This window comes from Gorilla gorilla, chromosome 9, assembly GCF_029281585.2.
Source record: "Gorilla gorilla gorilla isolate KB3781 chromosome 9, NHGRI_mGorGor1-v2.1_pri, whole genome shotgun sequence".
NCBI classification, from domain to species: Eukaryota; Metazoa; Chordata; class Mammalia; order Primates; family Hominidae; genus Gorilla; species Gorilla gorilla.
In genome coordinates, this window is record NC_073233.2 from 90,724,918 (window position 1) to 90,743,870 (window position 18,953).

The following is an 18,953-nucleotide window of genomic DNA, read 5'->3' on the forward strand; positions in this document are numbered from 1 at the left end:
TATTCTATGTTGTTATATTGTCCAGCATTTCCCTGGTTCTGTTTTTTCAGATATTCTACAAATGTTCCACCAACTGAAGTTTATCTTTGGACAGCAAAAACTCACCTGAAAACAATGTTTGTGTGTGAACTAATGTTTTTGCCTCCATACATAGTAGTGATCCAGGAGGGCCTTGGTCTCACACCCCACTGTTGAAAACAGTCATCAGAAAGTTCCTTTAAGTTCCATGAGTGAGGTTCAAACATGTCATCGACACCATTAGTACAAAAGGGCATGACTACTTCTGTGCAGGCCTAAGAAGCAAACCAAGAGAGAATCCAATTAGAAAAATGAGGCAAAAAGAGGTTAAATAAATTACACAAAGTCATAATGCTGGTAAGTAGTGAAGGCAGGGTTTGAACTCAGGCAAGGCAGCTTCAACTCCCTGTTCTTTACTTCTGCGCCATATAATCTCTCATTATTCTTAAAAAGACTTGGCCAAGAAGTCATGGAAGTCAGGATTATATCCCTTCATAGCAAACTGCTTGATTTCACATTTATTATCACATTTAACCCTCAAAACAACTCTGCAAGGAAAGTTTATTATTATTAGTCTCATTGGGCAGATGAAGGACAAATTAGACTCCCTTTCTTTTATATGTCTATAAAATGCTTCCTTTGTAGGACTTAGCAAGATCTATTGAAATACTAATTACTTACTTTTTTACTACACTAGATTTGATCATGTACTATTTATCTTTGTATCTTTGAAACCTAGAGGAGTGCCTGACACATGTAAGAACTCAATATATATTTGGTGATTATTAAATGAACAAATGAATGAACAAGAAAACTTGTCCATAGTATCACAGCATAAGGTAACAGAGCCCAAAACTGGATCCAGGTTAGGTGACAAAATCTTGTGTAGCCTGATTTTTTTTTACAGCACAACTGTATCAGTGAAAAGTAAGTTCCACTTGGGGAAATTATACATATTTACCTGATAGCTCCAACCCAGTGTTCCCAGACTGCTAGTTGCTGTCTCTGAAATATTCAGGCATTTTACCTGGCCCGAATAATTGTAATATACATTCAGAGCTTGGAAAATATTCTGCAGCAGCAGTGAATCAGATACATTGGGATTTTTCAAATACTGGCACACTACCTGTCATTTTAGAAAGATAAATGGGGAAAGAGTCAGAATATGAATATAAAATGACAGTTTAATAACACAAAGAAGAAATATGATTTTGATCTGATCATAAAATATTCTTAAGCTACTAACTGCAGTGTTTAATTTCTCTCTTGGGTTTAATCCCCTCCATAAATGAATAAACCTCTTCAATTACTCCTTAGGCTATAGAAATAAACCGAAGTCATTTGCATGGTATGCAAAGTCCTCTCCATCTACCATCTTAGCTTCCTCTTTGCTGCCTTTGCTCCAGCCTAGGAAAACCATTCCCCACCACACCAGGCTCCTTCCCCTTTGCCCTTTCTCACCCTGAAACACTGTTTTCCAACTCCTCTCCCACTCCACTAATGCCTTTGAACACCAACTCATCTTTTACAACACTCAACTCAAATATTACCTCCTCTTAAGGCCATCCTTGCCTATGTTTCCAAGTTGGGAAGAATTAAACCTCTCCCTTCTTGGTGCCTCCATTATACCCTGTACCTATTTTTATCACAGCCCCTGTAATGCTCTACTTCACTCACTTGATTTCAGAATGTCTCCCTCAGTACTTAGCAAGGTATCTGGTAAGTAAATGTTTGCTGAATGAATTACTATACTTTTATAAAAATGCAAAATTTATAAAATCTCATATGGAAAAACTATACCAAGTTCCAGCATCTGTCATGTGATAAAAAGCATATGCTGCAACTCCCAGCTCCCAAATATTCCTATCACTATCCTATAAAAAATGCCTGGAATCCTAGCTCTAAAAATCAGACAATATTCAGGGTTAGGAGTAAAGGTGAGGACTGACTAAACAGAGCCAGTGCAAACTTTCTTGGGTACAGAAATATTCTATATCTTAATAGGGTTACATGAAAAATGATATAATTTGTGTATTTCATGGTATCTAGATTTCACCCCTCCAACACCAGAAGAAGAATCGTACACAAATATTGAACTCTTGTTAATGATAATAAAGCTGAAGTATGTAAGAGGAAGATGTCTGCAATTTATTTTAAAATTCATTTTAAAATAGGATAAATTAAAAGATAGATGAAGTGATGGATAGGTGAATATATATGTGACAAATCAAATATAATAAAATATTATTTATTGAATTTAGATGTTAGGTTCATGAGTGTTCATTGTCCAATTATTTTAACTTTTCCATATGTTTCAAATTTTTCATAATAAAATGTTGGAGAAAAATAACAGGCAATGGAATCATAGCTGAATAATACTAACAACAACAACAGCTAGTAATTATTAAGCCCTGGGTTTCCAACCGGTACACCATGTAATCTTCAAAGAACCCTATCAGATAGATGATTGTCCATTATTTTACATGAAAAAAAAAACCTGATTCTTAGGTTAAGTCATCTTCAAGGTCACTCAGTTGGTAAATAATAGGGCCTAGATTTGTTCCCAGCTGTCTCTGGTTATGAAATATACATCTTATCCATTATGACACACAGCTTAGGAAGTGTCCACCTGTAAAACTACAAATAGTCCCAGTGGCAAGGCAAACCCAGTAAGCTTGAATCTCTGTTGACTCTGACATGAATTCAGTAATCTGGCCCTTTCCCATTTCATACGGAAAAGATTATATATATAATAGACTAGTCCTGACAAAAAAAGGACTAGTCCAGAGAAGAAGCCAGGAAAGGAGCCCAGTCACCCCACCTCAGGGAGAGAGATTCTGGGTAGCAGGAATAACAAGGCCTGGGCTGGGGACATGCTCCCAGTCAGGAAAGGAGGGTACTGAGAAAGGATGCAACCAAACCCAGCCCTTCATCACAGTTCTGCCTGGCACCAGCTGCCAGCGGAAAAAAAAAAAAAAAAGGAAAACTGTAAAAGAAAAAATGAATTTTCAGGAAAATTCAATGCCTCTCCCCAAATATATTCTGCACCACAATATTTCCATGGAATGTTTATTGGTACTTTGTGGAAAAATGTTTCCTAGCCAGATAGTTTTGAGAAACTGTATATTAGCAAATGTGAACAGTTTTCCTGACTGGTTGTTATTATTATATAATCTCAGATGATTTCTCAGAACCTTTAACATGCTCAAATGTAATATGACTTTCCAAAGGAAGATGGAGTGTGCATCATTGCCAAAAGTTTTCAGAACTGCTGAATGTGAGAAAAGTCAGAAATTAAGATGTTCAAATATTGGATATATCTTTCAAAAGTAACTGTGAGGTCATAAGAATAAGGAATACCAGGGTTTAGGATGTACATGAAGAGAGAATTGAGCTAAACCGAAAGCTAATTAAAAGTCAAAATAGTGTTTATTTTGGCAACTCTCGATTTTTCATGGTAAGTCAAAAAAATACCTAACATTTGCATGGCACTTTTCTCAGAAAACATTCCTAGGAAATATGTCAATAAGAAATAACTCAAGACAATATGGAAATCAAGAAACAATCATAAGATATATTAAACCATCTATTGCCAACAGTTGATCAGCATTCTTTCCTGAACCTGGACACCGATTCAGCTCTTTCAAAATGCAGCACACAACTACAAAGTAGACACACGGAATGCAGAGAAGCGCCTTATGTTCAAGCACAGCATGGTAGATGGGGAAGGGCGACAATGCAAGCTGGGCAGGGGGAGAGGAGGTAGTGATGTGCAGCAACAAGTGGCCCAAAACTCTGGAAAAGAACAGTAGCAAGTGAGTGTGACTCACATGCTGGCATCAGAGCCCCTCTTAGAGCTTAGAACACTGGGCCTCTGTCAGGCAAAGAAAAGGAGTCCCTATGAATAGCCATCTCCACAAATAGCAGTTACTGTCACTTCTTAAAAGACACAAGCATGGCTGGAGACCGGCACTGGCTGACAATACTTGGGTTTCAGCAGCCCCAGTTACACAGAGAGAACATCATGGTCAGAGACTTGGCCTCTGTATGATGGAATTCCAAGTCCAGATTAAGGGCACTCCCCAGGCACTGTGCTCTGTGAGGTCAGATCACCCTTGGAGTACTGGATCCAGCTTTGTACACAACTTACGAAGGGCACCGACCAACATTAGAAAATCTAGAAGAGAGCAATCGGGATGGGGAGCTGAAAAACAGCTGAAGCAACCCTAAAATTGGGTCATTTCCCACCTTTCATCATTACAAATAAGGCTACAATAAATACCCTTGGGGCTAAATCTTTCCTATATTCTTAATTGTTTTCTTGAGATAAATTCTTAAATTACTGGTTCAAAAGAGATCAACATGTTTAAGGCCCTTGGTACATCCTGTCAAACTGCCTTATAGAAAGGAAGTGCTGATTTTTAATTCTACTACTATGCTAGATAGAAAGCCTGAAAAATGTCACTTAAAATTTTTTTGCAAAATATTTGCAAATTTACTATGGAAATTTTATTTTAGGTAATTCTAAATTTCCTTTCTAACTCAAAGATTTTGTGAGTCCAAGCATCATCCTCTACCATTAAAAAACAGAATCTCTAATATCTCTTTGCACTTCCTTAACAATTTTGGTAGCAGAGTGAATGAAGTTTCAAAAAAATACTGAAGTCATATTAGCCAGACCTCGGCACTATTCCCATCCTTATTTAAAGACTAGAGTAACTCAATGCCAGGCACAGTGGTTCACGCCTGTAATCCCAGCAATTTGGGAGGCCCAGGCAGTAGGACCACTTGAGGCCAGGAGTGCAAGACCAGCCTGGGCAATATATCAAGACCTCATCTTTACAAAACATTAAAACTTAACCAGGTGTGATGGCACGTGCCTATAGTCTCAGCTACTCAGGAAGCTGAGGTGGGAGGACTGCTTCAGTCAGGAGTTCTAGGCTCCAGTGCTATGATCACACCACTGCACTGTAGCTTGGGTGACAGAGTGAGACTCCATCTCTTAAAAAAAAAAAAAGACGAGTAGTTTAAAAGGAGATATTCACATACTTTTATCAAATAACTGTAGGATGCATAAAATACATAAATATTAAATTGAACCATATGAAATTCTCACATTTATAAGTCAAAAACAGTCAAATATCAACAATTTTGTCTCAACCTCATATAATACTTTAGCTTAACCCTGATAATGTGCAGATATTACTGATGTGATAAAAGCAAGCACTTGGCCTGTTCATTGTTTACATAGAGGCTGTGATATAATCAGACAACAAGGAAAGAGTCTTGGCCAACCATCTCTGTCCAAAATACTCAACACCCAGGTATCCCTGAACTTACTTTCTATTTATTTTGTGAGCCCTAGCAAACGGCTTCTTCTAAACAATTTCTACACAAGGCGTGTCATTCCTACACATGCTGTAAATGCGCTGAAATGTGAATAGCTGGGACTGAGGTTGCTAGTACAACTACTGAATATTCTTTGATGGCAGGGCAGGTTCTTTCCTCACAATAACCAAGAGAGCACCATGTAATGATCATTCCCATTTCACAGAAGAGAAAACAAGCTCAGAGGTCTGGCTACAGATACACAATTTAAAAACCATGAATGCAAGAAGCGTATGATTGGGTTTTCATGCTCACGTGTGAAATGGACCACCCTCAAACCTGGTTATGCTATCAGCACATTACCTGTCTGATGTGGGGAAAAAAAAAAAAAAGCACTATGAATATAGGTCTCAACCCAGATGTCAACCACAAAGTCCTGGTATAATCATCTGGTTTCTCAATATTACATAATAATAATAGCTATTATTATTTATAACTAGCATCAATTTAGTGCTTTTACTTTATACCAGATGCTATGAAATACTCATAACAACCCTAATAAGCATTACAATTGTTATTATACACATTTTGCAAATGAGGAAACTACAGCACAGAGAGGTTAAGAAACTTGCCCAAAACCACACAGCAAGGAAGTGACAGAACTGGGATTCAAATACAGAATCTAGTAATCCCAGTTACTCAGGAGGCTTAAGCAGGAGGATCCCTTGAGCCCAGGAGTTCAAGGCTGCAGTGAGCTATAATCATACCATTGCACTCCAGCCTGGGTGACAGAATGAGACCTTCTCTCTTAAAAAAATAAATAAAAGAAAGAAAGAAAGAGGCTGGGCATGGTGGCTCATGCCTGTAATCCCAGCACTTTGGGAGGCCGAGGCGGGTGGATCGCCTGAGATCAGGAGTTCAAAACCAGGTTAAGAAACTTGCCCAAAACCACACAGCAAGGAAGTGGCAGAACTGGGATTCGAATATAGACTCTAGTAATCCCAGTTACTCAGGAGGTTTAAGCAGGAGGATCCCTTGAGCCCAGGAGTTCGAGGCTGCAGTGAGCTATAATCATGCCATTGCACTCCAGCCTGTGTGACTGAATGAGACCTTCTCTCTTAAAAAAATAAAAGAAAGAAAGAAAGAAAGAGGCCGGGCACGGTGGCTCACACCTGTAATCCCAGCACTTTGGGAGGCTGAGGCGGGTGGATCACCTGAGATCAGGAGTTCGAAACCAGCCTGGCCAACATGGTGAAACCCCGTCTCTACTAAAAATACAAAAATTAGGCACAGTGGTGCGCCTGTGATCCCAGCTACTTGGGAGGCTAAGGCAGGAGAATCGCTTGAACCCGGGAGGCAGAGGTTGCAGTGAGCCGAGATCATGCCATTGCACTCCAGCCTGGGAGACAGAGCGAGGCTCCGTCTCAAAAAAAAAAAAAGAAAGAAAGAAAGAAAAGAAAAGAAAAAAACACAAATGCAGACTCTCTGGAGCTTCCAACCACTGTAACTATATTGCATGTATTCAACTAAAAGCTAAAAGAAAAATAACAACACAAACAATGCTTAAATACACCTGCTGTCTCATGCTTAATTTTTTAAAACAATTTTTCTAATTCTTTGATCATCTTTATATTTTTCTAGGTTTATTTGTTTTGGCAAAAACTTAGAATGAATTTTGTGGCAATATGAAATCATAAAACGTTAAAAGTATGTAATAGTAAAAAAAAAAACTGTAAAATAGTAGAGTGATACGGCATTTCCTAGAATAAAGATGAACATTCAGGAAACAGAAAGAGCATTCGAAAGTCCATTTTACTCATTCCAGTTTTAAAGTGTATAGAAATAGTTGAGAAAATAGAACATTCATGCAACCTTACTACCAAACTAATCAGATCTGCAACCAAGTATTTCAGTTCTGCCCTTTAATCCCACATGCACCAGACAAAGTAAAGATAATGATTTGTTTAAAAGTTTTAAGTGTTCCTACCTATGAGAGTACACATTTAAATAGGAGAAGGAAAAGGGGGTCAAAGAAAATTTTTTAACAGAGGAAGGAAAGAAGATATGTTGAGGGAAAAAAAAAGACCAGTCTCCTCTCAGAGCATGGTCCATCCACATTAGAGAAAGGATTAAGCAGATACATTCAGCTTTTCTAACAGATTTTCTTTCTCTAAGGCTTCAATACCCCTCTCACACTCACTCAGATAATCACATTAGTTTTGTCATTAAAAGCTCCCTTTTCATAGAATGCACCTAAACCGCTTAAACCACCCAGAGAGGTCGCATACATTACCAAACACCAAGACAAACGGAAGAGATTTTTCCATCTTATGTCATTATTTCACTATATCTATCTACATGCACAGAAGCCTATGCTGAAATATTTGAGAAGTTATCAGCTGAAATGTGATTCCAAAATTAACAAATTACAGCATCCTTTAAAGTTGCTCTTTAAGCTGAGAAGAAACCTAGTAGTTTTCATGCTGACAGAACAGTCAAATGACAGAGAGGTTTTCTGTTTCCCTTTTCTCTTCTTCCTTGTGTTCTACCAGCCAAGTCCATGATTATTTCTGCATGAATGTTGCAGCTTCTGTTAACAGTAAACAAAAGCAAATGGAGTCTGAGTGTGCAAAGCCCAAAGACAAATTAAAAGGAATGATACTTGAATTGACACGGAAAATGGCATTTAGTCACTGCCCATGGATCCTTCAGAACTGTACAAGGTCCCAGACAGAATTGGAAATCACCTGCTTTTTTTCATAACCTAACTGTTACATATTATCTCACCATCCTAAGCCTGAGTTACAGACTCAGAAAAGGATGCCTGTTTGTCAGCCCTTTAAAAAGGAGGAAGTGTATCAGAGGGAGGAGGAGTTCTGGTTAAATGGAACTATCCAAGTGAAAGAGCAGTCCCCAACTGGGTAGTGTTCCAGGGATTAGTGGGTTGGGAGAACACAGAGGGGGGTCAAAAAAGGAGAAATAGAATGAACAGTGAAAGAAAGTGATCTGAAGCTACAAGTTTGGGAGGGAGACGTAGTGGAAAAATTCTGAAAATCAGATGGGTAACTAACTATAGGATGAAATTGGAAACAGGCAATGGAATTTCTCAAGCAAGGGGCAAGAGATAAGATTACTTCTGGTGGGGTGCAGGCTGGAAACAGAACCATAAATACAAGCAATCAAGAATTCCTTGATCTGTCAAAAGAAAGGATAATGTCAGTAAGAAATAACTGAAGAGAATGACAAGAATTAATCCTGGATAAAAGAAGTAAAGGGTGACTGTGAGGGAAAGACCTAAAGATATCTTACCTTAAAAATAAACTTTTATAATGCATATATATAAAGCATAAAAGGATTGCAGTAAATCAAAAATAGATGACAAAATATTTGAGGTATACTCTGCTGGTTTTGAGTAATTATTTAGAAGAACAAAGGATAAAATATTTATTCACATGTAAGACTGAACAGCAAAATATCCCAAAATGAACATTAAAGAGGTAGAGAGAAAACCAGTTAGACTGCTCACTATTCCAAATTGTGGTACACCAACTAACATTAAACAGCTATATTTCTCCAGCCTTTTTCTAGATAAGTGGTTAGCAAAGTACAAACCCCAGGCCAAATCCAGCCCACTGCCTACTTTTACAAATAAGTTATTATTGGAGACAGCCACCCTCATTTGTTTATGTATTACCTATGGCTACTTTCATGTTACAACTGCAGAGTTGAGTAATTGTGACAGAAACCATATGGCTCGCAAAGCCTAAAAATATAGCCCTTTGAATGGAGAAAGTTTCTCAACCTCTGTTCTAAATAATGAAGAGAATTCCCCACATGTTTTTATCATCTGACAACTCATTCATTCTTCAAGTGAGAATAAAGATACAAATGTAATTCTCACCTTGTACACAGATAGATATAGAGTTAAATCTGATAGATGTCACCCTGTGAGCAATGGTCCCCTCAACCCTCAGTCAAGTTTCCTCCTAACCCAGTGCAATGCAGTAGATGATCAGAGGCTCTGAACAGTGAAGACCCAAGTTCAAATCCTACTTCTACCACCGCTTAGTTGAGCTTTAATTTCTTCTCCATAAATCTTGGATTATACCTCTTTTTCTACACAGTACTTTTAAAAGAATTTAGTGAGACAGCAAACGTGAAAGCGCTTTGTAAATAGGAAAGTAATATGGACAGATAAAGTATTATTAGCACATAGATGTTTATGGAGATGAACTAGTTTAGATTTAGTTTTTCCCTATCATTTTGATCCAGGTTTTCTTTTCTTTACTTTTCTTTTTTTTGTGGCAGGATCTAGGTCTGTTGCCCAGGCTGGAGTACAGTGGCATGATCACAGCTCACTGCAGCCCCAGGCAATCATCCCACCTCAGCCTCCCAAGTAGCTGGAACTACAGGCAGGCACCCCTATGCCCTGCTAATTTTTTTGATTTTTAGTAGAGATGAGGTCTCACTATGTTGCCCAGGTGGGTCTCAAACTTCTAGCCTCAAGCAATCCTCCCACCTCGGCCTCCCAAAGTGCAGGGATTACAGGGATGAGCGACCATGCCAGGCCTATTGATTTAGGTTTTCTAACATAAAACATGATCTGCTCTTTTCAACAACTTTGTATTGTTGAAATTCATTCTAATTCAATATATACTTACCTCTGGCCTGCTACATGCAATACACTCACTGGTCATTCTACTTTTTAAATGAAGAAAAATAATAGCAAATGAACTTGTTTAAGTTACAAATTTTTAAGCAAGGTATACATGTAATAATTCAAAGGGGTGGTTAAATTAAAAGTGCATTTGAAACCCGGCTCTATATCGCCAATTCTATTTTCACTTCCAACACTCATTCTAGCTGAAGAGTTGGTTATATTCTCTAAATTTAACCATTAAGTTGGCCAGCCTTTGTTTTTAAAACTAAAAGGAAAGCTCTTTACAAAGAAATGCTTAAAATGAACATACACAATAAATAATTTTGACATGAAAAGAACCTTAAAATTTATACTGTAATGTGTCCTTATACTTTCCAAAGTGTTTCACATCCAACATTTTATTAGATTCTCAGCACAACCCTATTTGGTATGTAAGTACTGATATTCCCTTCTACAGAGGAAGACAGGGGATGGGGAAAGAAAAGCACCTTGCCTAAGATCACACAGTTGGTAAGTGAAGCAGCAGTTCTGGACCAAAACCTCACTTTCAGAATCAAATTTGATGTTCTTTCCACTCTACTGTGCTGCATGGGGTCACTCTTCACACTGAGGGTAGCACCTACAATGCTTTCGCAGCTGACTAGATCATGGTGCTATGATAATGACTGCCATTTATTAAGCATCAACCATGTATTACATAGATGGAAGTTACACATATATCACAAAGATTAAATATATTATACATGCAAAGTACACAGCCCAGGATTTGGCACATAGTAATTATTCTATTAACAGCAACTTTAGGTATTATTTCTAATTCATACAACTCTATAATCAATGAATTCTATCTCCATTTTTCAAATGAGGAAACTGAGGCTCAGAAAAGCTAGGTAACATGTCCAAGCCCACATAATCAGAAAGTAGCAGAACCCAGGATTCCAGCTCAAGTTTGACAAACTCCAGAGCCCCTTTGTCACTGGGACTTTCTCTGAGGCAGAAAGTCAGAGTATGCACATTAAAAAAAAAAGAGAAGTGTGTTATTAAAAAATGATGACAGGACATTTTCCTATTACCTTGATAGGCCAAGCAGGCAAAGGCTGTAAAAAGTTAGAGGCATAAGGATAGTCCACCATTGCCAGATTCACCCAGGTTTCAGAGATCCAGTCTTTCAAATGTTGGATGTCCTGAGAAGTTAATGGGCTGCATAAGTGAAGGGCTCCAGTAAGCCACTGCAAACCACTGCCTGGGAATAGAATCACACTGTTGGAATCTAAAAAGTACTTGTCAACAGATGGCTTTACAGATCATTTATTCTTCACATAGTATTTTAGAAAACTCAATCTTTTATACCCCTTCTCCCAGGATATTTTCAGAGCAACTGGAGAATCCCATGACAGACAAGTTGCCTATCCTCATAGAGTTTACCAGAATTAGTATTCAGAATTATTCTCCCTTTTTAATATACTGTTAAAATGAATAAATAGGAACACTATAGAACAACAAGAATACATAAACTACAACTTAGTAAAACAAATGGATGTATCTATCAAACAGCGCTAAGCAAAAGACAGTAGACACAAAAAAGACATGCTATGTAATTCCAATTACTAAAACATTTAAGAACAAGTAAAAATCAATCTATGGTTCTAGAAGTGAGGATGTTTTTGCTGGGTAGGTATGGAGGTAGTGACTGAAAAGGCACGAGGAGATTTCTGAGATGCTGACAATGCCCTTTACTGATTTAAATGCTAATTATACTGTGTCCTTGCTTTGTGAAAATTCATCAAGCTACGCATTTTGATTTGATTTTGATTTGTATAATTTTCTGTATGTACATTATGCTTTAACAAAATGTTTACTTAAAAAGTGACAACTACTGAATTTAACAAATGAAAGGTTAAAAACACACACAATTCCATTCTCTTAATTAAAGCTTACCAGTATTTGAGAGTCGATTAATGGCATCCCAGGACCTGCGGATGCTCTCTGAACAATGTGGACCGCTTTTCCTAAAATCTGTAGTTACGATCTTCATAAATACACCACAAGGTACTAAATCCTCAAACTGCCAGATAGGGGCAGAAGCTGCAAGAGCTCTAAATGGCAAGAAAATCAAAGAAAGAAAAAAGAAAAGAAAATATATATATATATATATTATATATATATGTCATCTAAATCAAGTTTTAAAGTTGAAACATAATAAAAATATTGAGAAAAATAACACAGCTGTTAATGAGACAGAAGCCAGAAACCTCAGGGTAATGGAATGGAACATGTTTTACCCAAAATGAATCTCTAAGTTTCCCTTGATAATCATTAAGAAACGTTCATGTCCAGTACAAATGCACTTACCCAACTACCATATGAGGATATTTCATCCTAAACCAGGCTGCAAGCATGCCACCATAGGAGCCTCCTATGGCAATGACAGGTTGATTTTCAGCTCCTGGGATTGTTCTTTTCAAGTGTTTGATTAACTCCGCAAAATCAGCCAGAGCTTGTTCTGATGTCAGGAAATTCAAGTGTCTGGAATCCTAAAGAAATATAACAAAGAACACGGGTATAAATGTGCACATAACAGCAGCTTAGGAATAGCATGGATCCAGAAGAGAGCCAGTGTCAGATAAGCTTTTCTCTAAATAGAATTTCTAGGCAATTGAGCTAAAATGCCTAGTCAAAGCAATAGCTGTGTGGATTCAAACTCATGAAAATGATTTTAAGTTTGTGGAAGAACATAATGTATTTTGTATGCAAGTAGGTTGTAGAAACAATAGAAACAAATTGTAGGTAAAATTTAACAGCAAATGTGATCAAATATAAACTAAGCTTAATAGATAACTGTTATAACTTTTGTTTTAAATCTTGGCACATTTAAAATGTCTGCCACACAGGCAAATATAAACTAAATCTAGTGGACAATTGAGGTAAGAATCACCAGTAAAAATAAAACTCACCCTTCTTCACCAGAAAGATTATATATGACCTCGGCCATATCAACAACTGAAACAAAGTAGCCTGCCTATTTTAAACAATTATAAAATTGGAAAGAAAAAAAAACTATTTTCAGGTATTGGAAAACAGGCAACATGAGACATTGATCTTTGAGAAAAGGAAAACTCATAATGTTAAGTTTCATAAACATCCTGCTCTCTACATGAAGACAATTTCCCTACTGCAGAAGGTGAAGCCCAGTGTCCTGCTGAGCTGAGAAGGCTAAGAAGGTCTTTTAAAATATGTCTGCAAATTCTTGACACTCATTCCTTTAAAAGGTGAAGCTTAATTCCACTCCCTTTGAACTCAGATGGGATTTAATGACTTGGTTCTAATGAATAGAATGGGGTAGAAATAATGATATGTGACTACCAAGGTTAGGTCATTAAAAAAACACTGCAGCTTCCACCTTGCTCTCCCGCACTGCCAACTTTGAGGGAAATTAGCTGCCTTGTAATGAACTCAAGTAGACCCTTAACTGCAGCCTCTTGTCAACATCCAGCACCAGTTTTATCTCGTATGTGAGTAATCCTCCATATGAGAGGCTCTCCAGCCCCAGTCAAGACTTCAGATGACTGCAGCACCAGCTGACATCCTAACCTCATGAGACCCCCTGAAACAGAACCACCTAGCTAAACCACTCCTGATTCTTCACCCATGGAAACTGTAAGGTAATAGATGTTTATTGCTGTTTTAAGCCATAAGGTTTGAGGTACATCTTTACTAGACAACGAATACAGCTACATACCTCTATTAGGCTACCCTGTTTGACTTTCATGCTTTGGTCTCACCATCCTGATTTCTTCCATCATCTGGCATATTACTGAATCACATAGATCCCATCTTTCCTATCTCCTATATACGCCACCTACTCCTTTAGCTTTCCCCCCTCTTCCAAGATGTATGCCTTCTTACCTCCTCTCTCCCTGTCTGTCACTATCCTTGACTTCCAGTTTTTATGGCACTCTGTACAGTTGAGTGCATTTTTTTTTCTAATCCTTGCATAATATCTATAATATCCCTCATGCTACTGACACATTCTGTGAGCACACAAAGGGAAAGAAGTATATCAAAAAGAGCCCCTGGCTCCATTTTGCTAACACAGTATCATTTATAGAAACCTAGGAGAGGAAGTTATGTTCTATCTACAACAAACTAACTGCTTCCCAGTGGTTTCAGGACTTGTCAAGTCCCTTAATCAGATATTTACGCAAAATACCAAGCTAAAGAATAGAATTTCCCATACAGCTCAACAAATATCAGCAAATCATCCCACTTTCTATTTATAACACAACATTTTTACTTATTTTTACTCATGTATTTATTTATAATATGAGATAGTAAAATATCCTTTTTAAAAATAAAAACTCCTTTCAAAACAGGCAGCCTAGTAAAGGACTGGCCCCAAGTCCTTCTAGCTGAGAGTTCTCAAAAGCATATGTATACACTGGTGGTATTAGGAAGCACACAACATTTTTAATGGAACATTTATTGCTTCATTTTAGTGTAATTTGTAAAGAATAACCAGTACACAGAGCCCTTGGTTAAGATAATGCTAAGTTTAAAAAGTGAGCTGATTAAAGAAAAATATTAAGTAAATAATAGTACACGTGGCAAATTAATATAGCCAAAGTCACAAGTGTAGTAGTACATGAATGACTCAGTTGAAGAAAAAGTGTCCTGGTTTATTAGGTAGAGTCTGTGACAAAGGCCAAAGCTCCTGTGAGAACAGGAAAGGCTGAAAGGGAATCCAAGGGGCCAGTTGGCCTTAATGCATCATACAGCTTATTTGTCCTTATTTTATTGATTTTATTTTATTAAAAACATCTTATCAGATAAATTTGTTATGCTCATTATATTTTTTCCAGTGGCAGGCTCAATAATTTAAGTGTACGATTTATAAAGCGGAATTGTTTACTGATATTTTTGAAATAATAAAAAGCTCCCTGTACTGTCTCTGCAGCCACAGAGTAAAATTTAACTTTCTGAGGCACACAGAGTTAAAAACTGATTAACATTAAGAATTATAATAAAATGGCTAAAAAAAAAAAAAACTCAGTCTGTTCAAATTGTATCTAAAAAGAAACTATTAAATATAAACTATTGAGCTTTTAGGCATTTCAAATTTAAGTTATCTCACAGTGGGGCATGTAATTTAGAAACTATTCTAAATTGAAAAGAAAAAGCTTGTAACTTTTAAGTAAAAAGTATCTTTACCTTGAATGAGTTGTCACCAAAGGGGAGAGACTCTCCATAGTATCGATGTTCAGCAAACACCAACATAGCTTTCAGTTCCTCAGCCACATCCCACATGAACCCCTAAGAAGAGTTTACAAAATCACAGGATAAAATCAGGATGTGAAAAAAAGTCACTGAACCTTTCGGCAAACCATATGGAATAGATGTTAAGCCAGACCAAAAAGAGCACTCTACAAAGTTGCACAATTTATGTTTGTTCCACAAATAAATGACATAATTGATGTCTTATTGTTGCATATCAATCTCACACTCTATGAGTGAAACAATTAAAAATAATCCCAGGTTGCTCATCCACTAGTCATCCACGTCTTTTTATCCTGACACTCTAGCCCTAGCATCAACATTATGTCTAAAATGGTCTTCACGTACAAAGAGCCAGTACAAATCCTACTGAAATTATTTTTAAATAAGGACGAGGGCCTCTTCCCTAACTCATTCTATGAAGCTAGCATCATGATACAAAACCTGGCAGGGACACAATGAAACAAGAAAACTTCGGGCCAATATCCCTGACGAAAATAGATGCAAAAACCCTTAACAAAGCTAGCAAACCAAAATCCAGCAGCATCAAGAAGTTAATTTACCAGAATCATATAGGCTTTATTCCTGGATGCAAGGATGGTTCAACATACACAGATCAATAAACAGAATTCACCACATAAACAGAACTAAAAAATAAAACCACATGATCATCTCAATAGATGCAGAAAACGTCTTCGACAAAATTCAACACCCCTTCATGGTAAAAATTCTCAATAAAGTAGGTACTGAAGGAACATACCGCAACATAATAAAAGCCATCTATGACAAACCCATAGCCAACATCATACTGAATGGGCAAAAGCTGTAAGCATTCCCCTTGAGAACTAAGACAAGGCAAGCATGCTCTGTCTCAGCACTCTTATTCAACACAGCACTGGAAGTTATAGCCAGTGCAATCAGGCAAGAGAAAGAAATAAAAGGCATCCAAACAGGAAGAGAGGATGTCAAACTATCTCTTTTCACAAATGATATGATGCTATACCTAGAAACCCCACAGACTCCACCAAAAGACTTCTAGAAGTGACAAAACAACTTCAGCAAAGTTTCATTATCAAATTTAATGTATAAAAATCAGTAGCATGTCTATACACCAATAACAATCAAGCTAACAGCCAAATCAAAAACACAATCCCATTTACAATAGCCACAAAAAGAATGAAATATCCAGGAATACAGCTAACCAAGGAAGTGAATCATCTCTACAATGAGAATTACAAACCACTGCTGAAAGGCATCAGAAACAACACAAAGAAATGGAAAGACATTCCATGTTCATACTTAGGAAGAATCAATATTGTTAAAATGGCCATACTCCCCAAAGCAATTTACAGATTCAATACTATTGCTATCAAATTACCAACATCATTTTTCACAGAGTTAGGAAAAAAAACTCTTTTGAAATCCATATAAAACAACAACAAAAAAACAAACAAAAAAACAAACAAAAAAAAAACTTGAATCACCAAAGCAATCCTAAGCAAGAAAAACAAAGCCAGAGGCATCACACTACCTGACTTCAAACTATACTGCAAGGCTACAATAACCAAAACATCAGGTACTGGTACAAAAATAGGCATGCAGACCAATGTAACAGGATAGAGAATCCAAAAATAAAGCCACATGCTTGCAACAACCTGATCTTAAATAAAGTCAACAATAACAAGCAACGGGAAAAGGACTCCGTATTCAATAAATGGTGCTGGGATAACTGGCTAGCCATATGCAGAAGATTGAAACTGGACCCCTTCCTTTCACCATATACAAAAATCAACTCAAAATGGATAAAAGACTTAAATGTAAAACTGAAAACTATAAAAAGCCCAAAAACCCCAGAAGAAAACCGAGGAAATACCATTCTGGACATCAGCCTTGGCAAAGAATTTATGACTAAGTCCCAAAAAGCAATTGCAACAAAAACAAAAGCTGACAAGTGGGACCTAATTAAACTAAAGAGCTTCTGCACAGCAAAAGAAACTATCAACAGAGTAAACAGACCACCTACAGAATGAGAGAAAATATTTGCAAACTATGCATCTGACAAAGGTCTAATATCTAGAATCTATAAGGAACTTAAATTTACAAGAAAAGGGCCGGGCATGGTGGCTCACGCCTGTAATCCCAGCACTTTGGGAGGCTGAGGTGGGCGGATCACAAGGTCAGGAGATCGAGACCATCCTGGCTAACACGGTGAAACCCCGTCTCTACTAAAAATGCAAAAAACTTAGCCGGGTGTGGTGGCGGGCACCTGTAGTGCCAGCTACTCGGGAGACTGAGGCAGTAGAATGGCGTGAACCCGGGAGGCGGAGCTTGCAGCGAGCCCAGATCATGCCACTGCACTCGAGCCTGGGCAACAGAGCGAGACTCTGTTCAAAAAATAATAACAATAAAATAAATAAGTAAATAAATTTACAAGAAAAAACAAACAACCCCATTAAAAAGTGGGCAAAAGACATGAACAGATACTTTTCAAAAGAAGACATACACAAGGCCAACAAACATGAACAAAGGCTCAACATCATTATCATCAGAGAAATGCAAATGAAAACCACAATGAGATACCATCTCATACCAGTTAGGATGGCTATTATTAAAAAACAGTCAAAAAATAACAGATGTTGGTGAGGTTGTGGAGAAAGGGGAATGCTTATAAACTGTTAGTAGGATATAAATTAGTTCAGCCACTACAGAAAGCAGTTTGGAGATTTCCCAAAGAACTTGAAATAGAACTACCATTCAACGCACCAATCCTCACTACTGGGTATATACCTAAAGAAAAATAGGCCAGGTGTGGCGGCTCATGCCTGTAATCCCAGCACTTTGGGAGGCCAAGACAGGTTGATTACTTGAGTCCAGGAGTTTGAGACCAGCCTGGGCAACATAGTGAAACCCTTTTCTCTACAAAAAATAAAATTAAAAACTAAATAAAAATTTAAAATAAAAATAAACCATTCTACCAAAAAGACACATGCACTTGTATGTTCATCTTAGCACTGTTTGCAATATCAAAGACACAGAATCAACCTAGATACCCTTCAACAGTGGACTGGATAAAGACAATGTGGTCTATATACACCATAGAATACTACATAGCCATTAAAAAGAACAAAATAATAACCTTTGCAGTAACATGGATGTAGCTGGAGGCCATTATCCTAAGTGACCTAATAGAGCAACAGGAAACCAAACACTGCATGTTCTCACTTATAAGCAGGAGCTAAACACTTAATACACATGGACACAAAGAGGGGAACAATAGACACTGCATGACTACTAGAGGGGCTAATAGTGCAGGGAGTGTGGGTGTGGGGCATGAGTTCAACAACTACGTATCAGGTACTATGCTTACTACCTAGGTGATGGGATCATTCATACACCAAATCTCAGCAACACACAATTTACCCAAGTTAACAAACCTGCACATGTACCCCCTGAACCTAAAATAAAAGTCAAGAAAAAAAAACACGATGGAGAGAAAACAAATTAAATAAAAATAAAAGGTAATTTCAACTTTAAAAAAAAATGGGCCAGGCGCAGTCGCTCACGCCTGTAATCCCAACACTTTGGGAGGCCGAGGTGGGCGGATCACGAGGTCAGGAGATCGAGATCACGGTGAAACCCTGTCTCTACTAAAAATACAAAAAATTAGCCAGGCGTG

The 18,953-nt window shown here is 37.5% G+C and overlaps 1 protein-coding gene and 1 non-coding gene across 9 annotated transcripts in view; one reads left to right on the forward strand and one right to left on the reverse strand.

Annotated features, from left to right (window-relative positions):
- Positions 1–18,953, reverse strand: part of PRCP (prolylcarboxypeptidase) — a 147,637-nt gene that overhangs the window by 13,912 nt on the left and 114,772 nt on the right. For all 8 annotated transcript variants that reach the window (XM_055355558.1, XM_019037236.3, XM_019037237.4 and 5 more), the window contains exons 3-8: positions 15,215–15,316; positions 12,359–12,540; positions 11,945–12,102; positions 11,080–11,249; positions 980–1,144; positions 106–293 (exon numbers count right to left, since the gene is read on the reverse strand). In XM_055355558.1, the coding sequence (XP_055211533.1) occupies positions 106–293; positions 980–1,144; positions 11,080–11,249; positions 11,945–12,102; positions 12,359–12,540; positions 15,215–15,316 (965 nt within the window). The remainder of the gene's footprint in view (positions 1–105; positions 294–979; positions 1,145–11,079; positions 11,250–11,944; positions 12,103–12,358; positions 12,541–15,214; positions 15,317–18,953) is intronic.
- LOC115936410 (small nucleolar RNA U13) lies at positions 5,619–5,719 on the forward strand. The gene has a single exon (XR_004071897.1). It is a non-coding gene; the product is annotated as a small nucleolar RNA U13 (small nucleolar RNA).